The following is a 26,144-nucleotide window of genomic DNA, read 5'->3' on the forward strand; positions in this document are numbered from 1 at the left end:
TCAGGGCGCATTTAATTCTGGCACTCAGACCACATCTGGATATGGTCTGAGCCGCTTTTTTCCACATTCTTTGAGCTGGTTGTACATGAATGCTTCCTTGGCCGCATTGAAGAACGGCTTACACAACTGACGTAACAGTGGGCGTAGGTACGTACAGATTAACTACTGCTAACTGTAACTGCAGTTAACTAGTTAGCTCAGTTAGCCATGCAGATAGCAAGTGTAAAAGCAGCTGACTCTGCCCAGACTGGGAGTTTGGAGCACTGTTAGAGGTTTATACAGCTAATGAAGCATTATTCAGTCTTTAATGCTAATAGGACTGCTAGCTGCATGGCTAACTGAGCTAACCAGCTAGGGCCAGCAACACTATCTGTCAGCTTCACTTGTTGCTGAGGTTACCGCTAACTGCTGCCGTTAGCTAGTCAGATCAGTTAGAGATGTAGATAGCTGACTCTGCTCCGACAGGGAACTCGGGGTGCTGGGAAGTGGAGGTTTTACACAATTAATAAAGCTTTATTTAATCTTTAATGCTAACAGAACCTTGAGCGCATTCACCCATTCATAAACACATTTATACACTGATGGCAGACGCTGCCACGCCGGGGGCCGACCTGCTCGCCAGGAGCAATGCAGCGCTTCCTAAGCAAAGCTCACCTTGATAATACAATGCTCAGCCATTCACACAATGAAGAAGCAGCCATCGGAAGCAATTTGGGGTTGAGTGTCTTGTCCAAGGACGCTACAACGTGCATTGAACCGACCTTCAATTACTGGAGAACCCACTCATCCCCCTGAGCCACAGCTGCCCCAACCAGGTAGGAAATAAAAAACATGCTTCATTTTAACGTGGGCCTAAATGAGCTCGAAGATTAAACTGCCAAACATGATTTTAAGTCCAAATGAGGATGCTTTATGATAGTGATTTTGAAAAAAAAAAATGTTCTGCCGAAGTGCAGTGCCAGAAAATGTTAATGGTTTATTTCCTGAGCTGGCATTCGTTCATCAGCCCACCAGTATTTAACTGTGAATGAAAGCTACTACATTTCCATCGACACTCATCTTCTCCCTCTTTCAGATGGAACGTGGAGGATCTGCGGAGAGGACTGAAGCCATGACAGAGACCGACGAGGGCTCTCTCCTCCTTCTCCTCCCTGCTCTCTCTGGCATTATACGAGATAACAATGCTGCCGTGTTACAGGAATGCATCCTGTATTCCTCACTGAAAGAGGCAGGATGTTGCTGATGCTCATAGGTTCTTTCAGCCAGCAGGCCCCGCCCTGCACCCCAGCCAATAACAAAAGGCCCTCGCTGCCTGCTCAGACTGATTAACCAAACAAATGCCACTGGTGGCACAAAACATGTCTGTAAATGCACGTGGGCATTCCTAACATGCCTGCCTGTTTATATGGCAAAGGGGGTTCAGGGGGGTTCATGCGTTTGTGTGTGTGTGTGTGTGTGTGTGTGTGTGTGTGTGTGTGTGTGTGTGTGTGTGTGTGTGTGTGCGACTGAGGCCAAAACGTGCTGTATGGACGCTGCCAGTGAATGGCCCGAGTGAACTCTGTGACTTGAATTTTGCTTTTCACACAAGTTGATGCACTACTCGGTGTGTGTGTGGCAGCTCTATAGACGGCCGCGTGATGCGTCAGTTTGAAGTGCTTTGTCTTTTCGCAGGTTCGAAGAAAACGTCTTCGTCTGTTTGATGATGCTAGATGAACAGATAGGAGATCATGTCAAGGAAAGACCATCGAGAGCCTGCAGAGCGGCTTCCAATCACCATCAGTTCCCAAGTTTCTGTAACGCTGTCGGAGGGACAGAAAACCATTCTTCTGACAGATATTACTTCATTTTGTGTTTTTATGATGGTGGTAAAGAGCTCTGTCTTAATGTGTTGGTTTAAGATCTCCCCATAGGTGTTGAAATGGTTTGATTGGGTTATTATGATGATTCACAAGATTTTTTGTTTTTTTATTCAAAAAGCCAATTTTGCAATGTCAGAAGCATCTCCATTTTCCCGTTCATCTGCAACTTTCCTTGATTTATTAGTATCATGTATTTAATGTTCTAGAAAACCCACCTACAGTAAAAAAAAAACAAAAAACAAAAACAGATACTCCGACAATCATGTAAGAATTTGTTTTTGTTTCACGAATCCATGTGGAAAACAGCCACCAGAAGCTGTTTGGAACTTTTAAAAAACTATGCGTCAGGTAATTTGAACAACCATCTGTCTATCTGTCTCAGGTTAACTTCCTGATCAACAGTAGGAGAGTGAACACATCTTTCAATCAAAAGTAAACAGTCAGGCAGGAAATAGGATATAAGGTAATTTATTGACTTTACAAGGGTTTCGCAGGTAAAGGTGCAGAGAGTCCCAGGTGGAATCCCCATCTGGGCGTGTAAAGATGGAGGTGTTGTAGCTCAAGGTGGCGCTGGTGGTAGCATGACAATTGAGAGGGTAAGGCTGTTGGCTGTAGAGATGAAGGTGTGCTGGTGAACTCAAAAGAGATCTAACAGGAGCCGTGTACCAGATCTAACTGATGAAACCATGTGGCAGCAGGTAGTGTGGAGAGCAGGGCTTATCAGCAGGCGCTGTTTTGCCAACCTGCTGCAGGTGAGCAGCTCTGGTGAGGGGAAGCTCCGCCCAGCCTCTCAGTGCACCTCTGCAAGCACAGCAGAAAAAGAGAGAAACGCCAAGCACTAAATATCCACCATAGAATCTGACAGAGCGTGACAAAGAGAGGCCTTCACTGGCCGTCTTTGCTGTCCTTTAAATGAAATAGAATGGCTGAAAATTGACAGAAAACATCTACCAGTCCTGATTGCACACTGCAGTCCAGTGCCTTTGGGTGCTTGCTGGATCATCTCTCTGAAAGAGGCTGTGCTTCAACCTTTTGACACGGAGCGATGAGGTGTAACAGTAATGCAAGGCTCTCTCTCGAGCGCTTTTCTCTGTTGTCCCTGTTTGTGCGTACGACCGATGAAATAGCGTGGAGCTATTCCCAGCGGCGCACATTCTTGTCTCAAGAGTATAAAAGACACACAAAGGACACCGAGGAGTTCTTGAAGGGAGATAAACAGGATAACAGCGTTTGATGACAGGCTTTCATGCTGCCTTTGATCGTGGCCATTTGAAATAGGCATCAACACTTCGGCCGTAAGACGTGGTCAGACGACACGTCAGATGAACCGGTTTGTTTGACATGCATCATCACTGACACACCAACTGACATTCACGTTTATAATAATTCCAATGGTGAAAAGAAAACGTATGTATTGTTATAAAAATTGTTAAGTCTGGGTTCAGATTGGGCTTGACCCTGGATGAAAAGAGAGAGCGACGAAGAGAGGAGTACAGAGGAGGGAGAGAGGGTAACGGGAAAGTGAGAGCGTGTGGTGATGGAGGAAGGGTTTGACTTACACAAGGTGACAGCCAGGCAACAGAAGGTGTTACGGAGGGGGTGGATGTGACGCGTGGGCGCACACAGACGTCACCCTAGACAGTCAACTCTCACCTTGGCGCCTGCCACCGAGGAGTAGGGAGGGCGAGTGTCACCAAGCTTCGTCATCGGTGACATCAGTGGTATGCAGACAAGAATCCAAACATCAGGCTGTTCAGCAATGTCCTTGTCAAACTGCATGCAGCGAGTGATAAATCCTACTAACTATGAAATGCTTGCACCCCACTAACTTGTGATGTGGATCTGGATGAAGGGACGGACAGTTTCGTTAACTTTCCAGGAGATTATGTATCATCGTAATTAGTTGGTATCTATGAATGAGTACAAATGGGGAGTGTTTGGTCTCTGGAGAGTTTCCTCTGTCCTTTCAAGTTTATAACTCCACCTTTTTTGTGTGTGTGTGGTGGTGGTGGTGGTGGGGGGGGGGGGTCTGATCACAGTCTGATCATTTCCTCCATTTTGTATCAACAAAGAGAAAAACAATTGCCTAGTACATCGACAGGGCAGCAGCAAAATTAAGGAAGTGAATTGCTACTAGTTTGCTAATTTATGTGTTTTTAGATAATAAGCTCGAGCTTTGGCTGCATATGATCCTCCTTAATTGAGTCAATGAGTTTTCATTTTTGTCTTTTCATGGGATTTGTTGCTAATGCGGTAGAGCGGGTCGTCTAGTGATCGGTGACTGGTTTGAATCCCAGCTCCCTCTGGCTGGACTGAGCTGCATGTCGAAGTGTCCTTGAGCAAGATACTGAACCCCAAACTGCTCCTGATGTGCACTTGGCACCTTGCATGGCAGCCTGCATGAATGTGTGTGTGTGAATGGGTGAATGTGGCAAGTATTGTAAAGCACTTTCAGTCAGTAGACTGGAAAATCAGTATATGAATGCAAATCCATCTTGCATTTGGTTTGTGTATCAGGCACCCTGGGATATGAATCTCTGCCTAGAAACAGGACAACAACCATCCTCACTAGAGACCAAAAAAAAAAATCTTGTTGGTGCTTGTTTTACTGTAGGGGGCTTCGTCCAAACAGTGTCAGAAATCTAATTAAATTCATGTTTGGGAAGAGCAGGAGGCGTTGAAGCATATGTTAAAGTCAATTTTAGGCATCGGTGAGGGAAATAAGAGAATGACTGTGTGAGTGTTCCTGTGAGCGAGCATGTGACTGTACACCTCCCACTCCTATGACGTCGGATGTTGTGAACAGCGTGAACGCGCACGCACGCTCAGGAAAAGCCTAGAAGATATGATAATCGTCCGGCGGCCCGGTGACTGACACAGTGACACGCACTCGGCGGTGACGCAGGGAGCTCTCATCCGACTTCCACTTCACGTCCCGGAGACCAAACACAAGCGAGCAGGAGGGAGCGAGGGAGGGAGGGAGGGAGAGAGAGAGAGAGCGAGAGAAAATGGCAGTCCTCAGCCTTTTTCCAGGTCGTGAATAATTAAGTAGCGCTGAGCAGTTCACTGGGCAGATAACTGAACGTCTAATTTTAGTCAGCGTGAGCAACACTCGCCCGTCATGACTCATTGAATCGTAAGAGGCGGAGCTCACGCAAGCACGTAGGCAAACATGCATACGTATGGACGCTGGCCTTTTTGAGTATATTCATACCTACAAGGAAATCCAATCTTGTTTTCATTCCGTACACACACACACACACACACACTGAATCTCTCCCCTGCATCATATAGTATCTGCGTGAATAGACGCATACACTCGCGCGCAATAAAAACAAAAATAGTCTTTGGCCAAAGTGATGAAGATTAAACCTAACAAGAACAACGTCACGAATCATCTTGGATGTCACAAACATCGAAACAGTTTTATTACAGCGAGGGAATATAAACGTCGTCACCGAGCAACAAATAAGGGACTGACCAAAAATTGACAGCACAAAATGAAAGGGTCATGTATTTAACATTGCATTTTTTTTTCACAGATTTGGACGAAGAAATAATCGTTCTTGCTCAATATCTGCCTCGATCTGATATCTGACTTTAATTACCTCCACCAAGGAGGTTATGTGTTCACCTGTCTCTATTTCTTGTTTGGTTGGTTTGTCATCGGGATTACATTTTCAGGCAGGAAAATAATGGCGACCTGGCCACAGTATACCAAAATGGGATTCTGAAATACGGTATACATGAACAAGATCGAGATTCAGATTTGATCAGCACTTGCCTGTTTTCACAGAGTGATCAGACAAGTGAGCCTGGTGCACCGCTGGATGGACGGCGCCTGCAAACAGTCAGAGCAGCGAAACGACCTTGAAGACAAACAGTCCTCGGGCACGCGTGGTATCGAGGCCACGCTGTATAAGATGATCAGGGATAAGATATAGTATAGGGTTGTGATTGGCCAATTTCTGTATGGATGCATCAGCCACAGAAAATGAAACACGAGCTCCGCAGATTCGTCTGGTTACGGTCCACTGATCCATAACGAAACATCACAAAAGCACGAGCGGCGTTTGACACGCACAGTTGCTTCACATGAAAACATCTTCAAGCACATGACAAAACAGCGGCTTGAAAGAGAACGTGCACGAATTTAAGTGCAAAAGTGCTTGTGTATTTATTGCAGTTGAATTTACTGGAGTGATGAAAGGAGAGGTCACTGTAGGACATTGTAGGAGAGACAGCAAATGTCTGATCCGGGAAATCAGTGATGACTGTAACAATAGCCCTTTATCACTGCTGACATTTTAAAAGCACAGGTGTTATAATGGATCTGTTGTATTTAAGGTTCCCTGTCACAGGCGACAATGTGACAGTGAGCCAGTCGGTACAGCACCAGGCCCCGAAACTGAAGCAGCTAAATGGAATTCAGCCATCGTGAAAGGAAAAGTTTGGGAAATATCCTCATTTGCCTTTATGTCGCTGGAGCTAGCGGCTGGTTAGCTTAAATCTTAGACACATTTAGTTTAAGCCTGGAGGTAAAAGGTACTTACAAATTGTAACGCTAACTAGGAAGTGCTTGAATGCTAATGTTAGCTAGGGGGATATGAGATATGTTGTACTTCACTTTGAAATATGGCCCAGCGTCCCTCCAAATGTTCAGACGGAGCGAGGCCAGCTGTTTCTAGTCTTTACGTAGGCCGTAGCTTTGTTTTACACGATCTTCACATCTAAATTGTGCAAAAGTAAGAAAAGTAAGAGTAAGCAAGACATCACTCATGTTCGATGGCCTCGGGTAAAACTCTTCTTACACCTTAACCTGAATATGCACTTTAAATCTTCTCCTTTTTACTGAAAACACTGCGCTCTGTCCCGGTACTTAATTCATGCTGCTTGAGAAACACATAACTGGGGAGATATCCTTATATCATGAAGATCATATGCATATATGTATATAGGCCTGTGCATATATGGTCAGAGTAGATATCCTTTTTTCCCTCAAGCTCCTCATGACCTGCATTTGTGCTCTGGCCTACCACTGAACCCCCCCAAAGCCTGCTGGGTAAGCATCTTTCCCAGCAGCCAAGGGAGGCTCGGGATTGGCTGACAGCACAGATAGACACATTTTTAGGTTCTAAATATAAATAGATATCTTAGCGAGGCCCGGCTCAGTGTAATAAAGTTGCTGACCAGTGTCTTTATTATTTCATTCTTTTTTATACAACTGTGCCTTGCATTTGTCCTCTCCGCTTCACTAACCAGCACGATCCATGCTGTCATATCATGTCTTATCATCCGGCTGCAGAGTTTTTTTTTTTTGTTTTTTTTTTTTTTTTTAAGAGTTCATGTGGAATATCACATCGAGGAGAGACGAAGGATAAAACGGAGAGACAGGCAGAGAGAGAGAGAGAGAGAGAGTGTGTGTGTGTGTGTGTGTGTGTGTATACACAGTATGTGGGCAGTTAAGAGTGCATGTGTGTGCGTGCGCTTAAGGGTGAAAGGGGAATGTAGGAAAATGCGACAGGGAATGTTGACATACACCAACAAAATTTGCCTCTCCTTGACGTCACGGGTGCGCTCCGTGACTCCGGGTCCGACGGCCGGCTGTTTGCATGTTTGCATACCAAAGTCGCCGACGGTTGACCAGGAATGATGTCACTTACTCGAAACTTCACCACGAAGCAGACCGAAGGCGCAAAAAGCCATCAGATACACGTTTTATTCCCAACGCATTTACATTGTCACACACCTCCTTTTACTCTGACAGACATTTTATTTACGCTCTGCCTTTCGTAATAGAGAACAGGTCCATCGCGCCCCATTATCTCACCCGCCGCTGATCATGTTTGCTCTGTTGATCGGTGACATCATGGCAATGCTCGTCATCTTTTCCACGCACCGTCGCAAACCGGAGCTGTGTGAATTACGTTTGCTTTGCCTGATACAGAATACAGTAGTAGTGACGTAATGATCTGTGGAAAAAGGGTGAAACCAGCAGCAGAATGTGAACTGATCCGTCCACAATCGTGTCAGCGTGTGACCCAGTGTGACATGCAAACAAGCGGGCATAAAAACATTGCTCAGTAACGCTACTAGGCCAAAAACCATCACAGGGGACCTTTAACTGACTCCAACCCACTAGTCAGTCAAAATGAGATGTAAAAGCTCAAATAAAGAGATGTACAGCTGCTGTTCTGACTCACGAGAAATGGTTCCCTACACTGATAAAAGTCATAAAACAGTCTGCATATTAATGCGTACACGCCCTGCAAATATCAGTTTTGCATGGTGATGACATCATGGAGCAGCTCACCCCACTCCCAGCCTTAAGTGTCACAGGTACATGACTGTCCATTCCACCTGCACCGCGTGTCTCTCCGTCAACACAGATTTACGCACGACCAGTGTAACCACTTTGTTTATGCAAGATGGAAAGAAAAAAAAGGGGGGGGGGGGCGAAAATAGAATCGGACACAAAAACAGATGGGATACTTGATACTCATAACCTTTTAATGTGGACAGAGCGGGCGGCTGGTGACATCAGGGGGGGCAAATAGACTGCAGAGAGCAAACATGCACATGAATGAACCGACATAGAAACATCATTTATGCCCGCGATGCTCGCGGTGCGCTGGCTTTTATTACGGCGGGAGAGGACAATAGACTCCGTCCTCCTCCGAAACTGTGATGCTGTCGCTGATGCTGGAAGTCTGGAAAATCTAGCGCGGCAGTCGCTGGAGCGGAAACAATTCTTCTCGCCACTCGCTTAAAGCACTCTTTTAGCCACTAAGCTAATGGCCTGTTTGCTTCCTCGCCTCCCTTAAAAAAAAAAAAGAAGAAAAAAAAAACACACACACACACACGCACACAAACAAAAAAGACTCTAGACGCGTCCACAGCCCTGGCAGCATCGCCGCTTGTTGAGTAACAAAGTGTCCTGGGACCTTTGCCATCCACCTGAACACCCACATCAGTATCTCTTTCTGGTCGGCTTCCAGAGTTTTTACTGTGTTACTCCGGCTCCTTTTGTTCCTCTCCGTGGTATTTTTTGGCAGAGAATGGGAGAGCAAGGTGGTTTGTAGAAAAGTTATTTTGAGTTTCATGCGCCCTCGCGTGACCCGCAAACAGGAGCGCACGTATCGCAGGAACAAAGAAGAGCGTCTTTGTGTTTCGAGGAGGCTGTATTGATCCGATGACCTGCTGTGTTTTTCACTGTGCGCTTCACATCCCCCTTTTTTTTTCTGAGAGGAGAATCCGTTCTTTATGAAAGACAAACAGATTCGTTACTCGTAAAATCAAAAAAAGGCTTTGGTGTTCCGATGTGTGCACGGCAGTGATTTGCTGGAGCATCAAAAAGAATCGTTAAAGCATGCAGTCGGGCCGTATTAACTGTGTCAAACCTCATATAACTTCCCCAAAAAAAACAGCTACGGTTGCAGAAAAGAGGCAGAGAAACTAGGCCGCAATCGCTGGCCTCGCTGCTCGACCATATTTCCACTTTGCCGCTCTGTGTTGTGACGCTGGATGTGACCTACTTCTGTTTGGACAGCCGCTGAGTTCCCTGCTGCAGGTTATACTGCGACGCACTCGCACGCTTCCTATAAAAACTAAAAAACCCCTCGGCTTCCTGTGGTGCTCTGGGCTGCGGAGAAGAAGAAGAAAAAAAAGGAAAAAGAAAAGAAAAAGCCTGTGGGGATTCGTGCTCGGCTGCAGCGGGGCCGGAGGAACAGCGGTGGCCCCCCTCCCTGTACCTTCACTCGTCCACACACACACACACAAACACGCACATATGATGACTGATAACGAGGTGGTACGAATCAGCAACACTTCCTGGTCTTTAAGAAGTCCTAAACTTTACGTGGCAGGATGGCTCTTTACGCCGCATTAATTCCACGTTGACAGAATGAGAACACACGGGAAAACCTCGCACTTTACATCTAGTTTTGGATACTGCTATGATAGCCTGTACAATGAGCTGTATAATGTGGTCTGTGGCACTGGAGAAGATGGTTTAATATCTGAGAAAATAAAGACAACAGACATTAAACCTGGTTCCAGAATCCTGAATCTCTTCCCATGTGTGGGAGAAATAATCAGCCGGTCCAATCAGGATCAATAGTCTGTCAGTTTTCCTCTGCAGATAACTGCATTCATGAAAAAGCAGCAGAATACGTATATTTGTATGTCCTTTTGCGATGATAACCCTTCAACTTTTCTGAGTTAGCTGCCTCCAGAATCTGCTATGACGTCCTCAGTGTCAATGGACAGGGAACATCTCCTCCTCAACAAGAAATCGGGTAGCGTGGAGGGTGAGTTGCGTTATGAGTTGCGTCGACTTCAGACTTGCAACTGAGTCCATAAAGTCATTAGGACAGCTTGACCGAGGTAATGAATCCAGTAGAAAGCAAGGTCATGTCTCATAAGCTTTTTGTTTTGTTTTGTTTTGTTTAACCCTAACCCAAACCAGCGGAGTCATCCCCTGACGGAAGTAAAGACACCAGCCTTCATTTCTGTTTATGTTTTACACAATCAATGAAGTGAACAGGAAGTTCCGGGTATGATATTTCGACCAGCACACAGTACGGGCCTGTTTGTTTGCGCATTTCCAGGTGTGTATACGTATTTGTTCCTTCACGAGTGTGTATCCGGTGTCTTTATCCTCGCGGCATCTGCGCGTTCTTGTGTGTGTGTGTGTGTCTCACCGAGAGAGAGCCTTTTGGGAACAATAGCAGCGTTTCATTGGGAATCCCTTGTTTCCCCTCTTCTCAGAACTGGCTGTCCTAGTTGTAACATGATCACTGTGACAACCGTGGCCATCACCGTGACTACAGAGCCACAGGTAAACAAGGGAGGAGGAGGAGGAGGAGGAGGAGGGCCGGGCGCAGTCGAGGAAAGAGGCAGATAGTGGCGAGGAGAGACGATGACAGGCAGGATTAGAGGAGAGGATCGAGCGCAAAGACGAGAGGGAACTCAAGCAGGAAGACTGAAGGGGGGGGAAGAGACGGATGAGGGGCGAGATGAGCCACGACCAGGAGGGAGGAGAGGTTTGTATTCGTGACCCGCTGGCACTGCATCAGGGTCACACTGTTCCAGACCTGTTCCATGACGGACTGTTTTCTTTTTCTTTTTTTTTTATATGAGAACACGGTGAGCCCCGTTGTTGACATGCAGTAATGCTGAGTCACACAGCCACCTTGTGCAGAGCAGGAACACGAGTGTTGATGGCCAAATAAAACCACATCGTAAATGCTGATATTTCATATCAGGGTTGGTAGACTCTGCATCAGGAGAGGCATGCCCTGATTTCGAAGCAGACGCAAACATTTTGACAGACAAAGTGGGGGGGGGAAGACATCTCTCGACAGGTTTGCGTGATTTAATTTGACACTTGTGTTTCACTGCATTACAGGGTGTTATATCAGAGACGCACACAGAGAGAGAGAGATCCCTGAAGCACAGACCAGTAGTGGAGCACTGACACAGCCATCTGGAAACATAGGGCCTTGGCTAACTGGGTCATAAACACACATACACTGCTACCACTAGTGTTCGACACGCACTGGCGTCACATTATAATATGACATGTCTATGTGCAAGGTCATGTTGTCCTGTGTCCTGTGAATCTAACCTGCAAGTCAACACAGAGAGAGTCATGGGTTCAAATTCCAAGAGGGGCAAGTCTGAGTTTTTACATTGGAACGAATTCTTGAGTTATGGCCAGAAATGGGTTTTGTCAGGTCACAGTGAGCTTGACTTCTGACCTTTGACCAGCAAACTGTAATCAGTCCATCCTTGAGTCACAGTGGACTTCTGTAACCAATCGGAAGAATTTCCCTCAACATCTAAGATACTGTGTTCACGAGAATGGAACGGACGGACAGAAGATAGAAGAAACATGATGCCACTGGCTGTAAAAATATGGTTCACACACTACAGGGCTCCAATTTCCACTTCTTCAGTGCACCAGAGTTGTGACTTTTTAAACAGCGGTGCTCTTCATCGGCCACCAGACACCACTGGGTGGAAAAAACCTCAACACCCTGTCATCCCAAACACAAAAGCCAGCTGCTCTGAGGCCTGTTTTCCCAAAAAATCCACACTCCCTGCACTTTTCCTTCCCTTAATATCTTTAAAGTTTTGAGGTTAGGGTCTATCATTTAGTGTACGGCCAGGAAGATGGCACACTGAGGGCAGCAGGACCCTCTCTGATTCAGCACCATAGTCACGGCCAGCAGTCACTGAACTGTATTTTCAGGAGGACGAGGCCTTCAGATCAAAGCCTATTCATTTTCCGGGCTGTCTGATGAATCAGCTTACGGTCAAATGGGTGAAATGGAATCATTCACGACATGCATCTAACAGCGTCAGTCTCCTTCCAACAAAGCACTTGTTGGATGGTCAATAAGCGTCTGAATGAACTCGCACCTCTCTGATGATGGAGCTGGCTTCGAAGCGCTCCTGAAACCTGACTGGCCAGATTCGTAGAGGTTAGAAAGCAAGTATTTTTCGTGTGATGACTAAAAGTGGGATAACGTGTGGACATTCAGGAGAAATCCAGGAGAACTGTGACCTTGGGAGGAAACCAGGAGAGGCGAATGAAATGAAAAGGAAAATCGGGAGGGTTTTCAGTGACTTGGAGGGAAGGATCATGGGAGCTGGAGGACTTCTCCCCACCAGAGTTGGAAAAAGACGCCGACAGGAATCTGTGATTATGTCTGCAGAACAAAAAAAGAAGAGCTCGACGCCGAGTTCCTCAACAAGTGAAAACAAATGTTTGAATGCCGGCGAGTGTTTCTTCAGTCATTAAAACTTTCTCCGCTCAGTTATTACAGCCGTCATCAAAAGCTCTCACTTTCATCTCTCAGCACGATCCCATCTCCGAAGTCAAAGCGACGCCCATCATTCTCTCCTCTGCTCCCACTGATTCCCAGGGTCCTCCCAGAGCCATATATTCTCACGCTGAGCGGCTGGTGAAAGTGCAGCCCGCTGCTGCACCTACAGTGTGTGGTTAAGGCGAGAAGCCCGGGAGGAGGGGCAGTGTTTTCCCCACACAGTGGTAGTTTTCTCTCCTCGCCGAGCGGCTCCCATACATTCCTGGTAGCGCGAGGGGAGCCGAGCCGGGCCCTAAAGCGGTCGTTACATACCTGCGGCGAGCACGCGCCCTTTAATCATTGTCATCGAAGGAGACGCGCCAGCTTTCGTGACAGTCCTGAATGGGAGGCTGAGTGTCCTGCCATTCTCACAGCTTCTAATCGGAGCCCGGCTTGTGTAAACTGTGTCCGTCCACCACGCAGCGATATTTACTCAGTTGAAATAAAAGGGAGGTGGATTTGTTTTTAGTGCTCTGATATAACCCTTTTAGTGCTCCGCTCTCCCTGTTGTTTCTCTTTTCAAGAGACAGTCTGGCCTCCAGAAAGTGGGTCACAGAAAAAGGAAAAAGTCTCGAAATCATTTTTGAGTAATTGAAAATCCGAAATTGCCATCTTGGATTGGAGCGAGGCTTTTGTTGAGGCAGAGCGTGAAAGACAACATCAGCCTGAGGGTTATTGACCCGGCAATGCGATAAATTTAGCTTGATTGCTGTATACAGGAGCTGTGAGTCATGACAAAAAATACTGAATCAAATGTAGGTCTGCACACGCCGGACTTCTGTCAGTGAAACTCAGGTCCAGCTGTTGCACCGAAGCTCGTTCTATTTTCATCCAGCATGACACTGTGCTTGTGACACAGCGCTGTCTCTTTGCCTGTGTCACAGTGCAGAGTTTCACAGTCTATACAGCCTATTTGATTTCTGATGTTAAAGCTGCACTAATTACATTTTCCTTTGTTTTGTTTTTTTTTTGTTTTTTTTTACGAATAATGGATCAGAAAACTAAATATAATGTGCAGATATATAATAATATATAATCATTCAGTTTGGCAGCTCCAGTCAGCTGTACAGAGAGTTTGGGGTCTTTTAGCTTTTTGTTTTGGTTTTGAGGACTCTCTCATCGACCTCATAACCTCAGCTCCAGAGGCAGCAGAGAACTGTTTTCAGCCAAAAACGATCCCATGAGAGTGTCAAACTACTACGAAACACAGGCTTAATCCTGTTTTCCAGTTTTTACCCATACCCCTTGGTTTTGAATGCCCCCCTTGCCCCCCCGGAACACTGTTTGAAGCTAGAAAGGTGGCAGGGTCCGCCACATATGAACAAAGTAAAACAGAATTAAGTTGTGTTGAAATTTCTTCTTGCACCTTGAAGTCATATGTTTTCCTCACTGGAGCAGCCCAAATCTACAATACTGCGTACACATAGACAATCAGGCACATTTGATCCTTTGTTATTATGAACATGTTGATTATAGCAGCTCTGAATTGAGCCTAGCAAGTTTTCCACTTCTCTTGATCCCTCCTGGACTTTGAATCCACACACACACACACAGATTCTGTGCCCGGAGCTACAAAAGCATACCAAGACCGGCTGACACCAAAGATCCACAAAGGAGCAAAAAGGCACCTCGGTGCAGATGCTTCAGTGAAAGAATGCAGCCGCTCATCCGTTTTTTACACTTCTACAGACACTGTATACCAGATCTGTGCTCTCTTAGCCAATGAATTTTTGATATCCGCAGGGGCCGTGTTTGTCTTGAGTTCAAGAGAGCTCTCGAGAGCTGGGGTCCTGTAACAAAAGCTGACTGACAGGGAGTCCTGCGGCGCTCTCAACCATGAGAACATTCAGTCATTCACTCTCCTCACCTGTTTATTGTAAGGACACAGGGGGCTGGAGCCTATCCCACCATGCATTGTGCCAAAAGGAAACACTCTGGTCTACTCTCCATCCATCACTGGGCTCAGTCTTCATGCTGCTGCTACTTGACATAGATGTCTTTGGATTGTTGGACGGAAACCTGAGCAGCGAGTGAGACGCTGAAAAACTTTTCAGAGTGGACGGAGCCAAGGAACTGGAAACATCTTGCTGCGTGTTAACCACTGAGTCACTGTGCCCTCTTACTAGGACAACATATCAGTGTCACTGTGTGAAAAACTGAGTAATTTCACTTTGAATGATTTTCAGCTCCCTCAAAGGCCTGCTGTGGAGGATTTATGAGAATCTGTCGGCAGAAATGGAATACAATATTCAGAGTTATGATTTATAAGGATCATGGTTTAATCGGTTTATAATCACCTGCGCCTGAGACTCCTTGTGTCTTTGTTTCAGATCTGCTGAAGGAGCAGTGGACAGGACTCTTCCCCAGAGTCAAAATTGTTGCTACTGTAGCCCAGAATGGACAAAGGGGGAGGGTGAGACGAGGGGTGTTCAGTTGGTTGCTATCTGCAAGCACACTGCTAGATGTAACGAGGTCCTAGACATGGACCTATGAGTGTCTGTTAGCGATCATACCTTCTCCCTCGTGGACTCTTTAAACTTTAAACTTCCTCAGACCTGACTCCCTTGTTAGCATGCAACCATTTGCTAATTAGCACCAAACAGCAGCCTGTCACTGGAGTAACCGCTAAAGCCGCTGTTAGCTTGTGCAGTTAGCGGTCCGTGCACTGGGATGCACCGGGGAAGCGTTGGCGCTTACACCTCTAGCTGGTTAGCATGCTAACTTCTGTCAATATCTCCTCGATCTCCTCCTCCTCATTTCAGTCCTCTTTTGAGTATTTTTCAACTAAAATTCTTACACATTGCACTTTGAATTCTAAATGTTTTTCTCGTTACAGCAGTGTATCAACTGGTCTTGCTCACAGTCGGGTGGTATGAATCAGAACCAGAGGTGTTGGGGTTTTGTTGTCACTGCGGCAGCACGTTGCTATACAACAAGACATGTTGTTTTGGGACTAGTATTTCCAGAAATAGTTGTGCATTTCATCAGCAGAAAGGACTCCTCTCATCATGCTGCAGGAACAGATAACAGCCCGAGGGCAAAATGAGCACCAGGTCAATGATTCCTTTGATCACATTATGAGCTTGTAAGAAAGACGGAACGATTAAGATCTCTATCTGTCTTCCCTTCCCTCTCTCCCTGCACTCACATGCACGCACTCTCTCTTCATCCCCTTTAATCCTGTCTTTCTTCTCACCTTCCTCTCACTTTACGTCTCCCCTTCAAATCTCCCCTTCCGACCACTTTTCAGTCTCCCGCACTCACAATGAGACGCGGCGGACAAATCGCTCCGCGCTGGGAATATCAAGCCGTCGCAGTCACCTCACTTCACCTGCTCGGATCTGCAGTTGTTGATGTTGTTTGGGCAGCATGGCAACAGCTGTTACCAAGGACGGACTGAGGCTTTATAGCCTCGCTCCTATTTAATCTGTTTGTGTATGTCTCATGTCCTTATGCAGCTGCAGAGTGTGTTTGCCTGTCTGATGTCTCTGCATGTGTTTCTTTCTCCTGAAAAACACACTCGAGCCTAATGTTTACAGCGTGTCCCGCCGGCCCAGAACAATGAGTTCCTTCACGGTGCTCGGTGACGGCAGCAGGTTCCCACCAGCCGGGCGGCCAGGTACTCCTCTCTGGCAGTGGCGCAGCTTTTAATGAACACTGAGCCAGACCAGTGGAAAGTCCCTGCGGAGGCTCTGCTCCGGGTAACAGAGTGCAGGAGGCCTCCGGAGCAGGCGGTCAGGCCTCCTGCAAACCCTGAGGGCTGAAAAAGAAAAGGGCACACACACACAAACACAAGTACATAAAATAACCTGCTGAAGACACACACAGTGTTTTTATGCTTTGACATTGCTCATGCTTCACAGTGCCAAAAACACGTTGGCGTTGAGCTAATGATGTTGTCAAACCCACCAAAATGAACTTAAAAATGACCATGTTAAAGGAAAAGTTCACCCAAAAATGAAGATTCAGTCGTTATCTTCTCACCCCCGTACCGATGGTTAGCGGTCAGCAAAACTTTTTTTTTGAGCCTGTTTTGCGCGAGCCCTCCCGTGAACAGCTGGAGTCAACGGGCACAAAAAAACAGTTGTGATCCAAGCACACCGGCTAGCTGCTCGTGTGCCGAGGAGCAGGCGGACAGCGGTGTATTTCAGGACTTGAAGAACCTGCAGCTTTTTCACATAGACGGTGAATCACAGGACATATTTATTACCTTCAGTGCATTTATGTGGGCGCGTACGCAGTCTCGAGACTCATCCAGAACTATTGCGTGCACGGTGCATACATAAGACGCATGTACTCGCACGCATTCAAGAGCGTGAACTCATGCAAAGTCATGCATACAAATGACCACTTGTCCTCATTCAAAGGGTCAGCTGAAAGAGAGACAGAGAAAGAGAGAGAAGTAGTGTGAAGTGTAGTATCACTAGCGGTGGTGTGATCTCTCTCTCTCTCTCTCCCTCTCCTTGTCTGGGTGCTGGCGCTGCCGCCTGTGCTGCCTGTGTGGGTGCCACCCACCCACCCATCTGTGCCCATTGGGGCCCTCGGGCCCAGAGTCCATCTGGCATCTTCCTCTGTGTCTGTCGAGTTGTCACCTATGACAGCCACCACCGGCAAGGCTTGGACGCGCCAGCACTCTTTTTCCGAGAAGCAACATAAAGTTCTGAAGGGTTTACATCACCAATATACACATTTATAATACATTCACAAAAACACAACCTTTTGATTGATAAATGTGCTGTACTCCAGTGATGCTGAAGGTGATTTACTACCACTTCTGAAGGCAGCACAATCAATGCAAAGGGATCAAAAAAAGCTTCAAAATAAAGTCAAAAGCCGTCCAAAGTCCCCCCGATGAGAGTAAGCTGCACAGTAACAAATAGCGCTGACAGAATTCTTTTCAAACTTTGCACAGAAAGTTTTTTGCCCGTGCACCAAGTGGTACGTCTCGCACCACTGATGCTTGATTCACACTCATTTAAAGAGGTTGCATAATCACTGCGACAGACTGGATGCGAGTTAAAGGGGTAGTTTCACATTTCGCAAAACTTTCCTGGGAAACAGATTGTGAGATTCACACCACTCTCGCGGTGGTGCGCTAAACGTGAAGCCGAAGCCAGCGGGTGATTAGCCTAGCTTTGGAAAAAAAAAAAAAAAAAAAACAGGTGGGAAAAAGTTTGCTAGCCTGGCTCTGTTCAAGAGCAAGAGAATTTGTATGAATTTAACAAAAAGAGATGACATTTGGATTTGGCTTTGATGACTGAGCCAGACTAGCTTTCCCCCTTTCCCTTAATCTTTATGCTAAGCTAACCTCCTGCTAACTTTAGCTTCATATTCAGCATCCAAACATGATAGCTATTCCCTTGAAGGTTAGCAACAGCCTTTCCCTAACAGTTGTGGATTAAAAAAAGTAAGTGACATGACACAAATAAATCATTTTATTTTCAGCTGGCTGGTGTTGCTCATGGTCGTCAGTGCCGCTCAGAAAAATGATTTGATTGTGATGAAAACACAAATGATTCAAACGTTTCCTTGACTCGAACCATTTGATCTCTTAATAGATGACTACAAAGCAGTGGAATCTTTATAGAGTCGCGCTAAGTGGCAGTGATTGATGATATTAACCAGCCTCTGGGATCAGACTTAAACCGAAGGAGACAACAGTGTGGCATATGCCCCGCTACATTTAATGAGGATTTCACGGTGAGAGTGGATGGGGCCTCAGTCGGAGCAGAAGGGGACTCTGATGAAGACAAGTTGCCGGTCATTTGCATGTCAAAAAGCCCGGAGACACAAAGACAATGGAGGATTACCAGGCCGCATATAGAAACACAGATGTCAACGTATTGAGGCTGGCAGCAGTGATACAGGGCGGTGCAGGGGTGCTTGTAAGGACTGAAGTGTTAGATTGATGAAGAGAGGCGTCCTCAGCTGTAGTATGCCCCGACTCTCCTCGCTGGGAGCTGGTTCAGTTTCATTTGATAACATAACAGGAATAGCTGACAATATTAGACATTGTGGTGAATACGCTTGTGCGCTTTTTTTTTTTTTTGCCAAGAGTTGAGAAGATTGATACTGCACATGCCTGTATGGTGAATATGAAGCTGGGACCAGCACAGATAACTTAGCATAATGCCCATTTTTTATTATACTTTACATTACCTTCATTTTACCAGGAATATTCTTATAAAGGTACAGAATCTATTTAATAAGCGGGTCCTCGCCAAGACAGCAGCATAAAAGATTTCAGATAAAGTGTGCTTGGACACATGCTTGCATAGTTGGGACCAGCAGACATTAGCTTAGCTTGAGGGGGGGACAGCAAGGTAAAAACTGACCCTGGTTCTAGTTTTATGAGCTGTTGCACAGCATTATATTGTTTATCGCAATTATTTCTGGAACCGCATGTTGCCCACCAAACGCAGTTATTCTACCACTCTCCACAAGAAAAACAAGGCAAACGAGCGAATCTTCCAGAAGAACAGAGTCAGAATGGACGGCTGTTTTGTCTCCTCCTCATACAAAGATGTTTATTCTAAAGGGTAGTCTAAAAAAATTAAGTCTTCTTTTCCCCAAGCATGTAAATCAACCTCTTTATCGTGAATTAAGATGCCTGAGAAGATTTAGGGACCAGCTGTCTTATGAGGACTTCAAGTGCCCATATGTCTCCACTGTGGTCGAATTGGAAGCAGCCAGTCAAGTACAGCTGAACATGTGTAGGCGTCGGGATGAACTATTTATACAACCTCTTCTTCTTTTTTTTTTTTTTTTTAACACAGGGATGAGGATTTTAAGCGAGATGTCTGAAAATTGGAGATGTATGGTTCTCATGGGTGGTTTCTGTCAACCTAAATAATCCTGTCATTCTTCTCCGTCCGTATATCTTCTAGATATAAAACACGTCATTTTAGACAGTCAGCCTTACAAGCTACACATCATCATGACAAATGACTTGCAGGATTCATTATCAATTCCTTTTGAACCTTTAATCAGAGGTGCAGGTGATAGGTAATGGCATCGACTCACCAGAGGGGGCAGCACCTCCCCAGGAAAAAACAAAAAAAAAAACAGACACTTTCCCATTATCACTCACTCCTGCTTCCTGGAAACCCTCACACACAAAAACACTGCACAGACACACTGTGTCATTAGGCGGTGCTGCATCATAAGTAAGTAGGCAAGCAGGAGGCAAAGACATGGCAAGGCAATTGTTTGTATTTCAGAAGATGCATGTGTGTGATATTGTATGTATGTATAGTATCCCCTCTCCTCTCTCACGCCGGCATCACTCCCTCTCCTCCCTTCGGGCTCTGGAGACACATCTGCCTCTTATTAGCCCCGCGGTTGCTTGCAGGTTGTCATCCAGTTTATGGCTCCTGTGATGTTTCCCCTCAGCCACGTCGTCAGTCGCGTCACGTGTTAACAGTGTTGCTATTATTACTATAGGCAGCATTAACGAACCACACACCATTTCGGACGTGTGTATATCAGCCTCCCCGAGGGAGCGCTGTCAAGTAGGATGGAGAATATCGGCTGGGGGTTTCATTAACGCGCATGTAAAGTGGTTATGTGTCGTGCAATACCTGCAGGTAAGAGTGTTATTTTTGCATCAGCGACTTGTTCGAAATGATCAACACACCAGTCTTGTTTTTCTGTACATAAAAATGGGAGTTTAATTGAAACTTTTGTATCAAAAAATAGCAATATCCATCCTTCACAGCCACAAGTCACACAGCTTAACTGAAAGGTCTCCATTATGAGGCTATGTGACAACTACAAAAGCTGTTGCACCTGTTGTTTTAGCTTTCCATAGAACTCAAATTAATCTTGACAGTACGGAAACCAGATGGATTTCTCTGATACTTAGCCATTCAACATTACCAACAGACTTTTTTGTATTTTATGAGTAGTTAAATAACATTCAAATGCTCTTTTCAAATTTAAGTAAACTTGTTTTTATTCTCTTTTACATCGACAACTGCTTCAGTGCATCCTCCACATCTCAAAAAAAAATAAAAATAAAAATCATGTCGAAATGTAAAAATAAGTTATAGGAATGCAAACCAAAGACCAAGAAGGATATGCAAATTTGTAGGGAGGGGGGGCTTTTAAGCATAGAAAATAAATAAATAAATAGCCACAGAGTGTGGAATGTCTACATGTTTACAAATAAATTAAAAGTAAATGGGGAGAAAAAAAAAGTACACACAAAAAGAGAAAAAAAAAATACAGGCTGTACAATATTTGTTGGGAAAAAAAAACAAAACAAAAACATAATTGAGTCCATGAATATTGCATTGATTGTGCATTTCACACCCCGAACCCTGAGGGAGGCCAGGGGCGGGGCTATGTAGTGTCAAGCAGTGAGATGGCGGGAGGCAAAAAAAAGAAAACAGAAAAGATACGTCAAGAGGGCCACACACCCCGCAACAGTCATTGGGGGAGGAGGAGCGAGAGAGAAAAAGGTGTGTGTTTGGGGGGAGGTGTGTGTGTGTGTTGACATTTTGTAGACATTCAGAAAAGACAGGATCCAGTTTCCAAACACCTGTTCAGGCTATAGAGTGAGTGAGCAGCGTTAAAGAGAGCGACACAGAGTTGAGTCGAGTGTTTTTCAAGTATTCCATTGTCAGGAAGAGCCCCCACCTCTTTCTCTCCTATCTAATGCTATCTTAACCTCTTGGCTAGAGGCTGGTTGGCTTACAGTGATGAAGAGGAGGGGTTAAAAATAATTCTAGTAAAAAAAGAAAAAAAAAAAAAAAAACAACAAAAAAAACTTAATCAGCCTAAACCCCAACCACGTCCATCACAGCACAGACAACTTAGCCACTGGGCCACCGGGCAAATCCAAAAAACAGAGTTGTTGACGAAAGCCCCCAGAAAAGCAGCTTTCCAAAAAAAGGCACTACAAAATCAAAATTAAAACATTTAAATAAAAAGGTTTTCTCCAAGCTCTATGAGAGCAGCCATGTCTGAATAGGAGGGCCTTGCCAGCTGCATATACCAGCCTAGTAACAAACAAGTGAAATAAAGTTAAAAAGGGGGGGAGGGGGAGAATAAATAGTGCTGGTAAGACCGCCCAAAACAGAAAAATGTTCCCGATTAGGAAACAAGTATAATCAACTGAAAGAAAAAAAGAGGGGATGGGGAGAAAGTAAGATAAGGAAGAACAAATGGTAATAAATTAGAAATTCCCTACAAAAGAGGAAAATTAAAGTACATTTTTCGAGCTGGACCAGCCGAGTGAAGCGCCCGGCCGCTGACGGGCCAGTTGGGCTACAGGCTGCTGGCCTTGAGTCCATATCGCTCCCTCCATCCAAACCCCTTCTTTCCCCAGAAAGTCTTTTCAGTCTATCAGAACCGTCCTCAGAGACTCTCCTTGCTCGAGCTTGTGCTTGACGAAGAGTCTGTGTCGATGGTCCTGAGGCGGATGTCGCCGGCGACCGGCTCCTCTGGCGACTTGGGCGACTCAGTCGTCGTCGCCCTCATCCAGGGGTGGTCGCAGATCTGCTCCAGGGTGGGTCGGTCTGAGGGCCGCAGGGCCAGGCACCATTTGATCAGCTGCTGGCACTCTGGAGGAGGAAACAGAAAACGTTGAGGATAAGAGGGTCTGAACTGAAAGACAGAAATTATCAAGAGGGGTTTGTCTCTACTGTATGTGACTCAGTTTGTATGGATCTATCATCGTGTGTTGGCGGCACAGGCAGCCAATAGAATGACAGCACACATCCTTCTACTGAGCTACCTCTCAAGGGTAACACAAAGTGTACTGAGAGAAATCATAACAGCTAAAATCTCATCTTTTTGCTTTTAGTCATTTCAGCAGGTGATCCAACGTAACTGTGACATCTCAGTGTGATGCAAACTGACTCATGTGCAGTCAAACTGGGAGGGCGGATTCTGGTGCTGTACCGGCTACAGTGGCTAGAGGGCAACAGAGTCAACTCATGCATCATGTGTTGTTGTGGTTGACTTACCGGCTGAAATCCTCCTCCTAAAGTACAGTCGGCCCCTGAGGATCTCCTCATCTTGCTCAAAGGGGATGTCTCCACACACCATGTCATAGAGCAGCACGCCTAGCGACCACACCGTCGCTGAACGCCCGTGGTATCTATGGTAGCGGATCCACTCTGGTGGGCTGTATACTCTTGTACCTGGAGAAAGAGGATGGAGAGAAGAGGTGAGTGTTGGGTGAAATGATCAGGTTTTATATAAGGTGTAACATTACATGAATACAGGGGGCAGTGTTCACAATATGAGAACACCACAGAGAGGGGGAAAAAAAAAGAAAATAATTAATGTGTCTGTGTCTAAAATGTCTGAGTCATGGTAGAAATGCTTTCCATCTTCCTTTAGCCACAAACTGGGTGACCTGCCTCTCTCTCCTCCCTGCCTCCCTCCCTTTCTTCTCCTCCCCCCTCCCTCCTGGAAGGAGGAACTTGGATACCAAACACACACACAAAAAAAGGCAATGTGAGCCCATCACGTGAACCACCGACTCGGGTTTCACAACAAACAGATGTTACGTGGCACTGACCTAATACCCACAAACTGCGCCTGTGAGTCAAGCTTTACCAACAAAATAACAACCGGAAACATACAAGGCACGCTCCATCTCACATGACCCGGGATGAATCAGAGACATAGAGATTAAAAAAAAAAAAAAAAAAAACGATCGCAAATTAAACTGATAAGCAGTGAGTCATATCTGTGAATACATAACGCGCGCGTGATCAGACAGCGGGTGCGACTCGTTTCGCGTTTACATCCGTCATAATAATGATCCGCGAGACCCCCGGGCGAGGAAAACCCTCCACCAAAAACAGACCACTGCGTCACAGCCTCGTGAACGCCTCCATATCTGAATATAGCAACAGCAGCGGAGCATCAAGGGCAAAACACAGCCGAGCCCACACAGCCCCGTGTATTCATAAAAACAGAAGAAATCACACATCCAGCTCTGTGGCGTCTTAAAGACAGCGATCAATGCGAGAGGAGGGGGGGTTGGGGGGGGGCTGCTTACCATCGAAATCGGTGTAGACCGTGTCCTTGAGAATCGCCCCTGAGCCAAAGTCAATAAGCTTGAGCTCCCCGGTGCGTAGATCCACAAGCAGGTTCTCATCTTTGATGTCCCTGTGCACTACGCCGCAGCTGTAGCAGTGTCTGACCGCCTCCAGAACCTGGCGGAAAAAGCCCCGCGCCGTGTCCTCGTCCAGGGCGCCCTTCTCGGTGATGAAGTCGAAAAGGTCCTTGACGAGCTCCGGCCTCTCCATGACGATGAGCCAGCCGTCCGCGCGCTCGTAATAGTCCAGCAGTTTGATAACTCCGCGAAACGACGAGCTCACCTTCTTCAGCAGCAGGACCTCCAAAGGCACCATAGCTCCATTCTGTCAATGAAATAATAATAAAAAAAAAACACAATTAAATCAGATATGTTGGAGATAATGCGCGGCCATTCTTGTGTTAACACCACTGCACACCCCCCCTTCACCACCACCATCACTACCCCCGGGAGGAGGTGGAGGAGGAGGAGGGGGAACCAAAACAAACCACATCGGGGGGAGATGACTACTTACAATTGTGCCCCACTCGGTCACCCTCTCCTTCGCGACGTGCTTCACTGCAACCTGGAAAAACAAACCGAGGGAGAGAGAGAGAAAACTGTAAACAAATGCTTCAAGTCATATAAGATTACATGATTTAAAAAAAGGACTATGGCGGCACATGGAGGATCAAAACATAAACCCCAGTCAGCAGCCTTACCGGTGCGCCATCGGAGATCCGGCTGCCGGCGTACACTGTTCCGAACCCTCCGCTGCCCAGCACGGAGCCCACTTGGTAGACTTTCTCGAAGGGCTCCTTCTCCACTTTGACTGCGGGGAGGAGGGAGAAAAAGATGTTAAAATAAACGTCTCATTCGCAAAACAAACCAGCAGCTCAGCGCGCGGGTCGAGTAGCTCAGCAGTAACTGTATATTAACCCAGTAAAAGTAAAAAATACGTGTGAACTCGTGTGAAAAAAAGGCTAAAAGGTGGTGGTTCACCTACCTGGCTGGAGCTGTATTTTCACGGGTAAGTGGTCCATGCTTGACGGATTGCAAATGTGCGAAAATGAGCCGAACTTTGACAGCAACATATTCACGCTGAAAAGCCGGCGCAGACGATCCCAATTCACCCGCTGAGAGTCGGAGGAGGCGATGTAGTCGGAGGGGAAAGCGGGTTCGGGCGCAGCAGAAATGGTGGTGGTGCACACCGTCTTGGCTCCGAGGCGAGTAATAATATTATATATATATCCAGTCGAGCAGTGCGCCAACTCCGCCGCACCGCACCGCGCCCGTTCCGAAGTAGTCGTGTCACGACCGTGAAGTCGTACACCGTCTCCCGAAAACCGGCATGAAATCTGGCGTCGGTGAGTCGACACAAGCAAAAAAAGAAAAAATCAAAAAATGAAACAGACGAACAAGTAAAGGCAGTCCTCAGAAGTGATAGAAGAAGAAAAAAAACCGAAGGCTCCGATGCGTATGGTCGTCGTATCGAGTGTAGAGTGCGTTTAAATGCCCTCCGCAGTGTGTTGATGTCCTGAAGAGTGGCCGCTGTCTGAGCTTTGGCGCGGTCTCCACAAGCCAATATTTTGACGCGCAGTGGGACGGTGATATCCCTCCGCCGCCAATACAAATCGACACGTTCGCTCCGATCCGCCGCAAATCCGTCGCCTTTCGCCGCGAACGCGTTGATAATTAACCCGCCTGGCACGCTTTGGGATTTTCTCGCACTTTCATCCGGTTATATTATTGAAATAGCCCCTTTACCCCCGCGCACTACTTTCTCATAGTACGAGACGCCCAAGAATCCCTGTCTGGGAGCTCTGCGCTGTGTTCACTATCGACTCGGAGGCCACGGACCAATTAGATGTCGTATATAAATACCATGTTTCGTATCTGGACCAATCAGGGGAAAGTTTTTATAATAAAGCAGGCATTTGAGCGCACGTGGCGGCAATTCTGAGACGTCCTCTGCCCTCCTCCTCCTCCTCTTCCTCCTCCTCCGCAGCCCTGCAGTAAGAGACGGATACAAAGTCTGCGGTTGGAGGGTAAAGTTCAGGTCCTACAGAAATTCACCTTCAGATACTGATTACACCTCTCAGCTTGTTGTCGGTGGTGGCGTCAAAAAATCACACGTGGCGTTTGTTTACCTTTTGTTTACCGTCCATCGTGCTGCCCTCCAGCAGTGGCAACACTTGATGAGCAGTTTGAATGTTATTGCTGTCATACAACACAAAATAAGAGTCTGCGAACACGGTGGAGATGACATATTGCCGTATAACTTTTGGTTAACCAAGAGAAGTCTCACTGATGTTTAAAGGAAACTCAATTGCAACGAGTTACAAACAAGAAGTGTCTGAAAAATGTCACAAAACATCT

General features: G+C 46.3%; 1 protein-coding gene across 1 annotated transcript; it reads right to left on the bottom strand.

Moving 5' to 3' along the window:
• Positions 1-20,371: 20,371 nt before the first annotated feature.
• Positions 20,372-25,341, bottom strand: LOC119032727 (serine/threonine-protein kinase pim-3). The gene is made up of 6 exons (XM_037122217.1): positions 24,772-25,341; positions 24,488-24,597; positions 24,301-24,351; positions 23,748-24,111; positions 22,702-22,878; positions 20,372-22,296 (listed from the first exon to the last, which is right to left on the bottom strand). Exons 1-6 carry the CDS (start codon positions 24,857-24,859, stop codon positions 22,091-22,093), a joined length of 996 nt encoding a protein of 331 aa, XP_036978112.1. The 5' UTR covers positions 24,860-25,341; the 3' UTR covers positions 20,372-22,090.
• Positions 25,342-26,144: the final 803 nt, after the last annotated feature.

The sequence above is a fragment of the Acanthopagrus latus genome, chromosome 14 (genome assembly GCF_904848185.1).
Source record: "Acanthopagrus latus isolate v.2019 chromosome 14, fAcaLat1.1, whole genome shotgun sequence".
NCBI lineage: Eukaryota > Metazoa > Chordata > Actinopteri > Spariformes > Sparidae > Acanthopagrus > Acanthopagrus latus.

Coding starts and splice junctions, on each gene's coding strand:
- LOC119032727 (XM_037122217.1), bottom strand. CDS start 24,859: ATGTTGCTGTCAAAGTTCGGCTCATTTTCGCACATTTGCAATCCGTCA. Junction 24,598..24,771: donor GAAAATACAGCTCCAGCCAG/GTAGGTGAACCA, acceptor TCCTCCCCGCAG/TCAAAGTGGAGAAGGAGCCC. Junction 22,297..22,701: donor TAGGAGGAGGATTTCAGCCG/GTAAGTCAACCA, acceptor TTCCTCCTCCAG/AGTGCCAGCAGCTGATCAAA.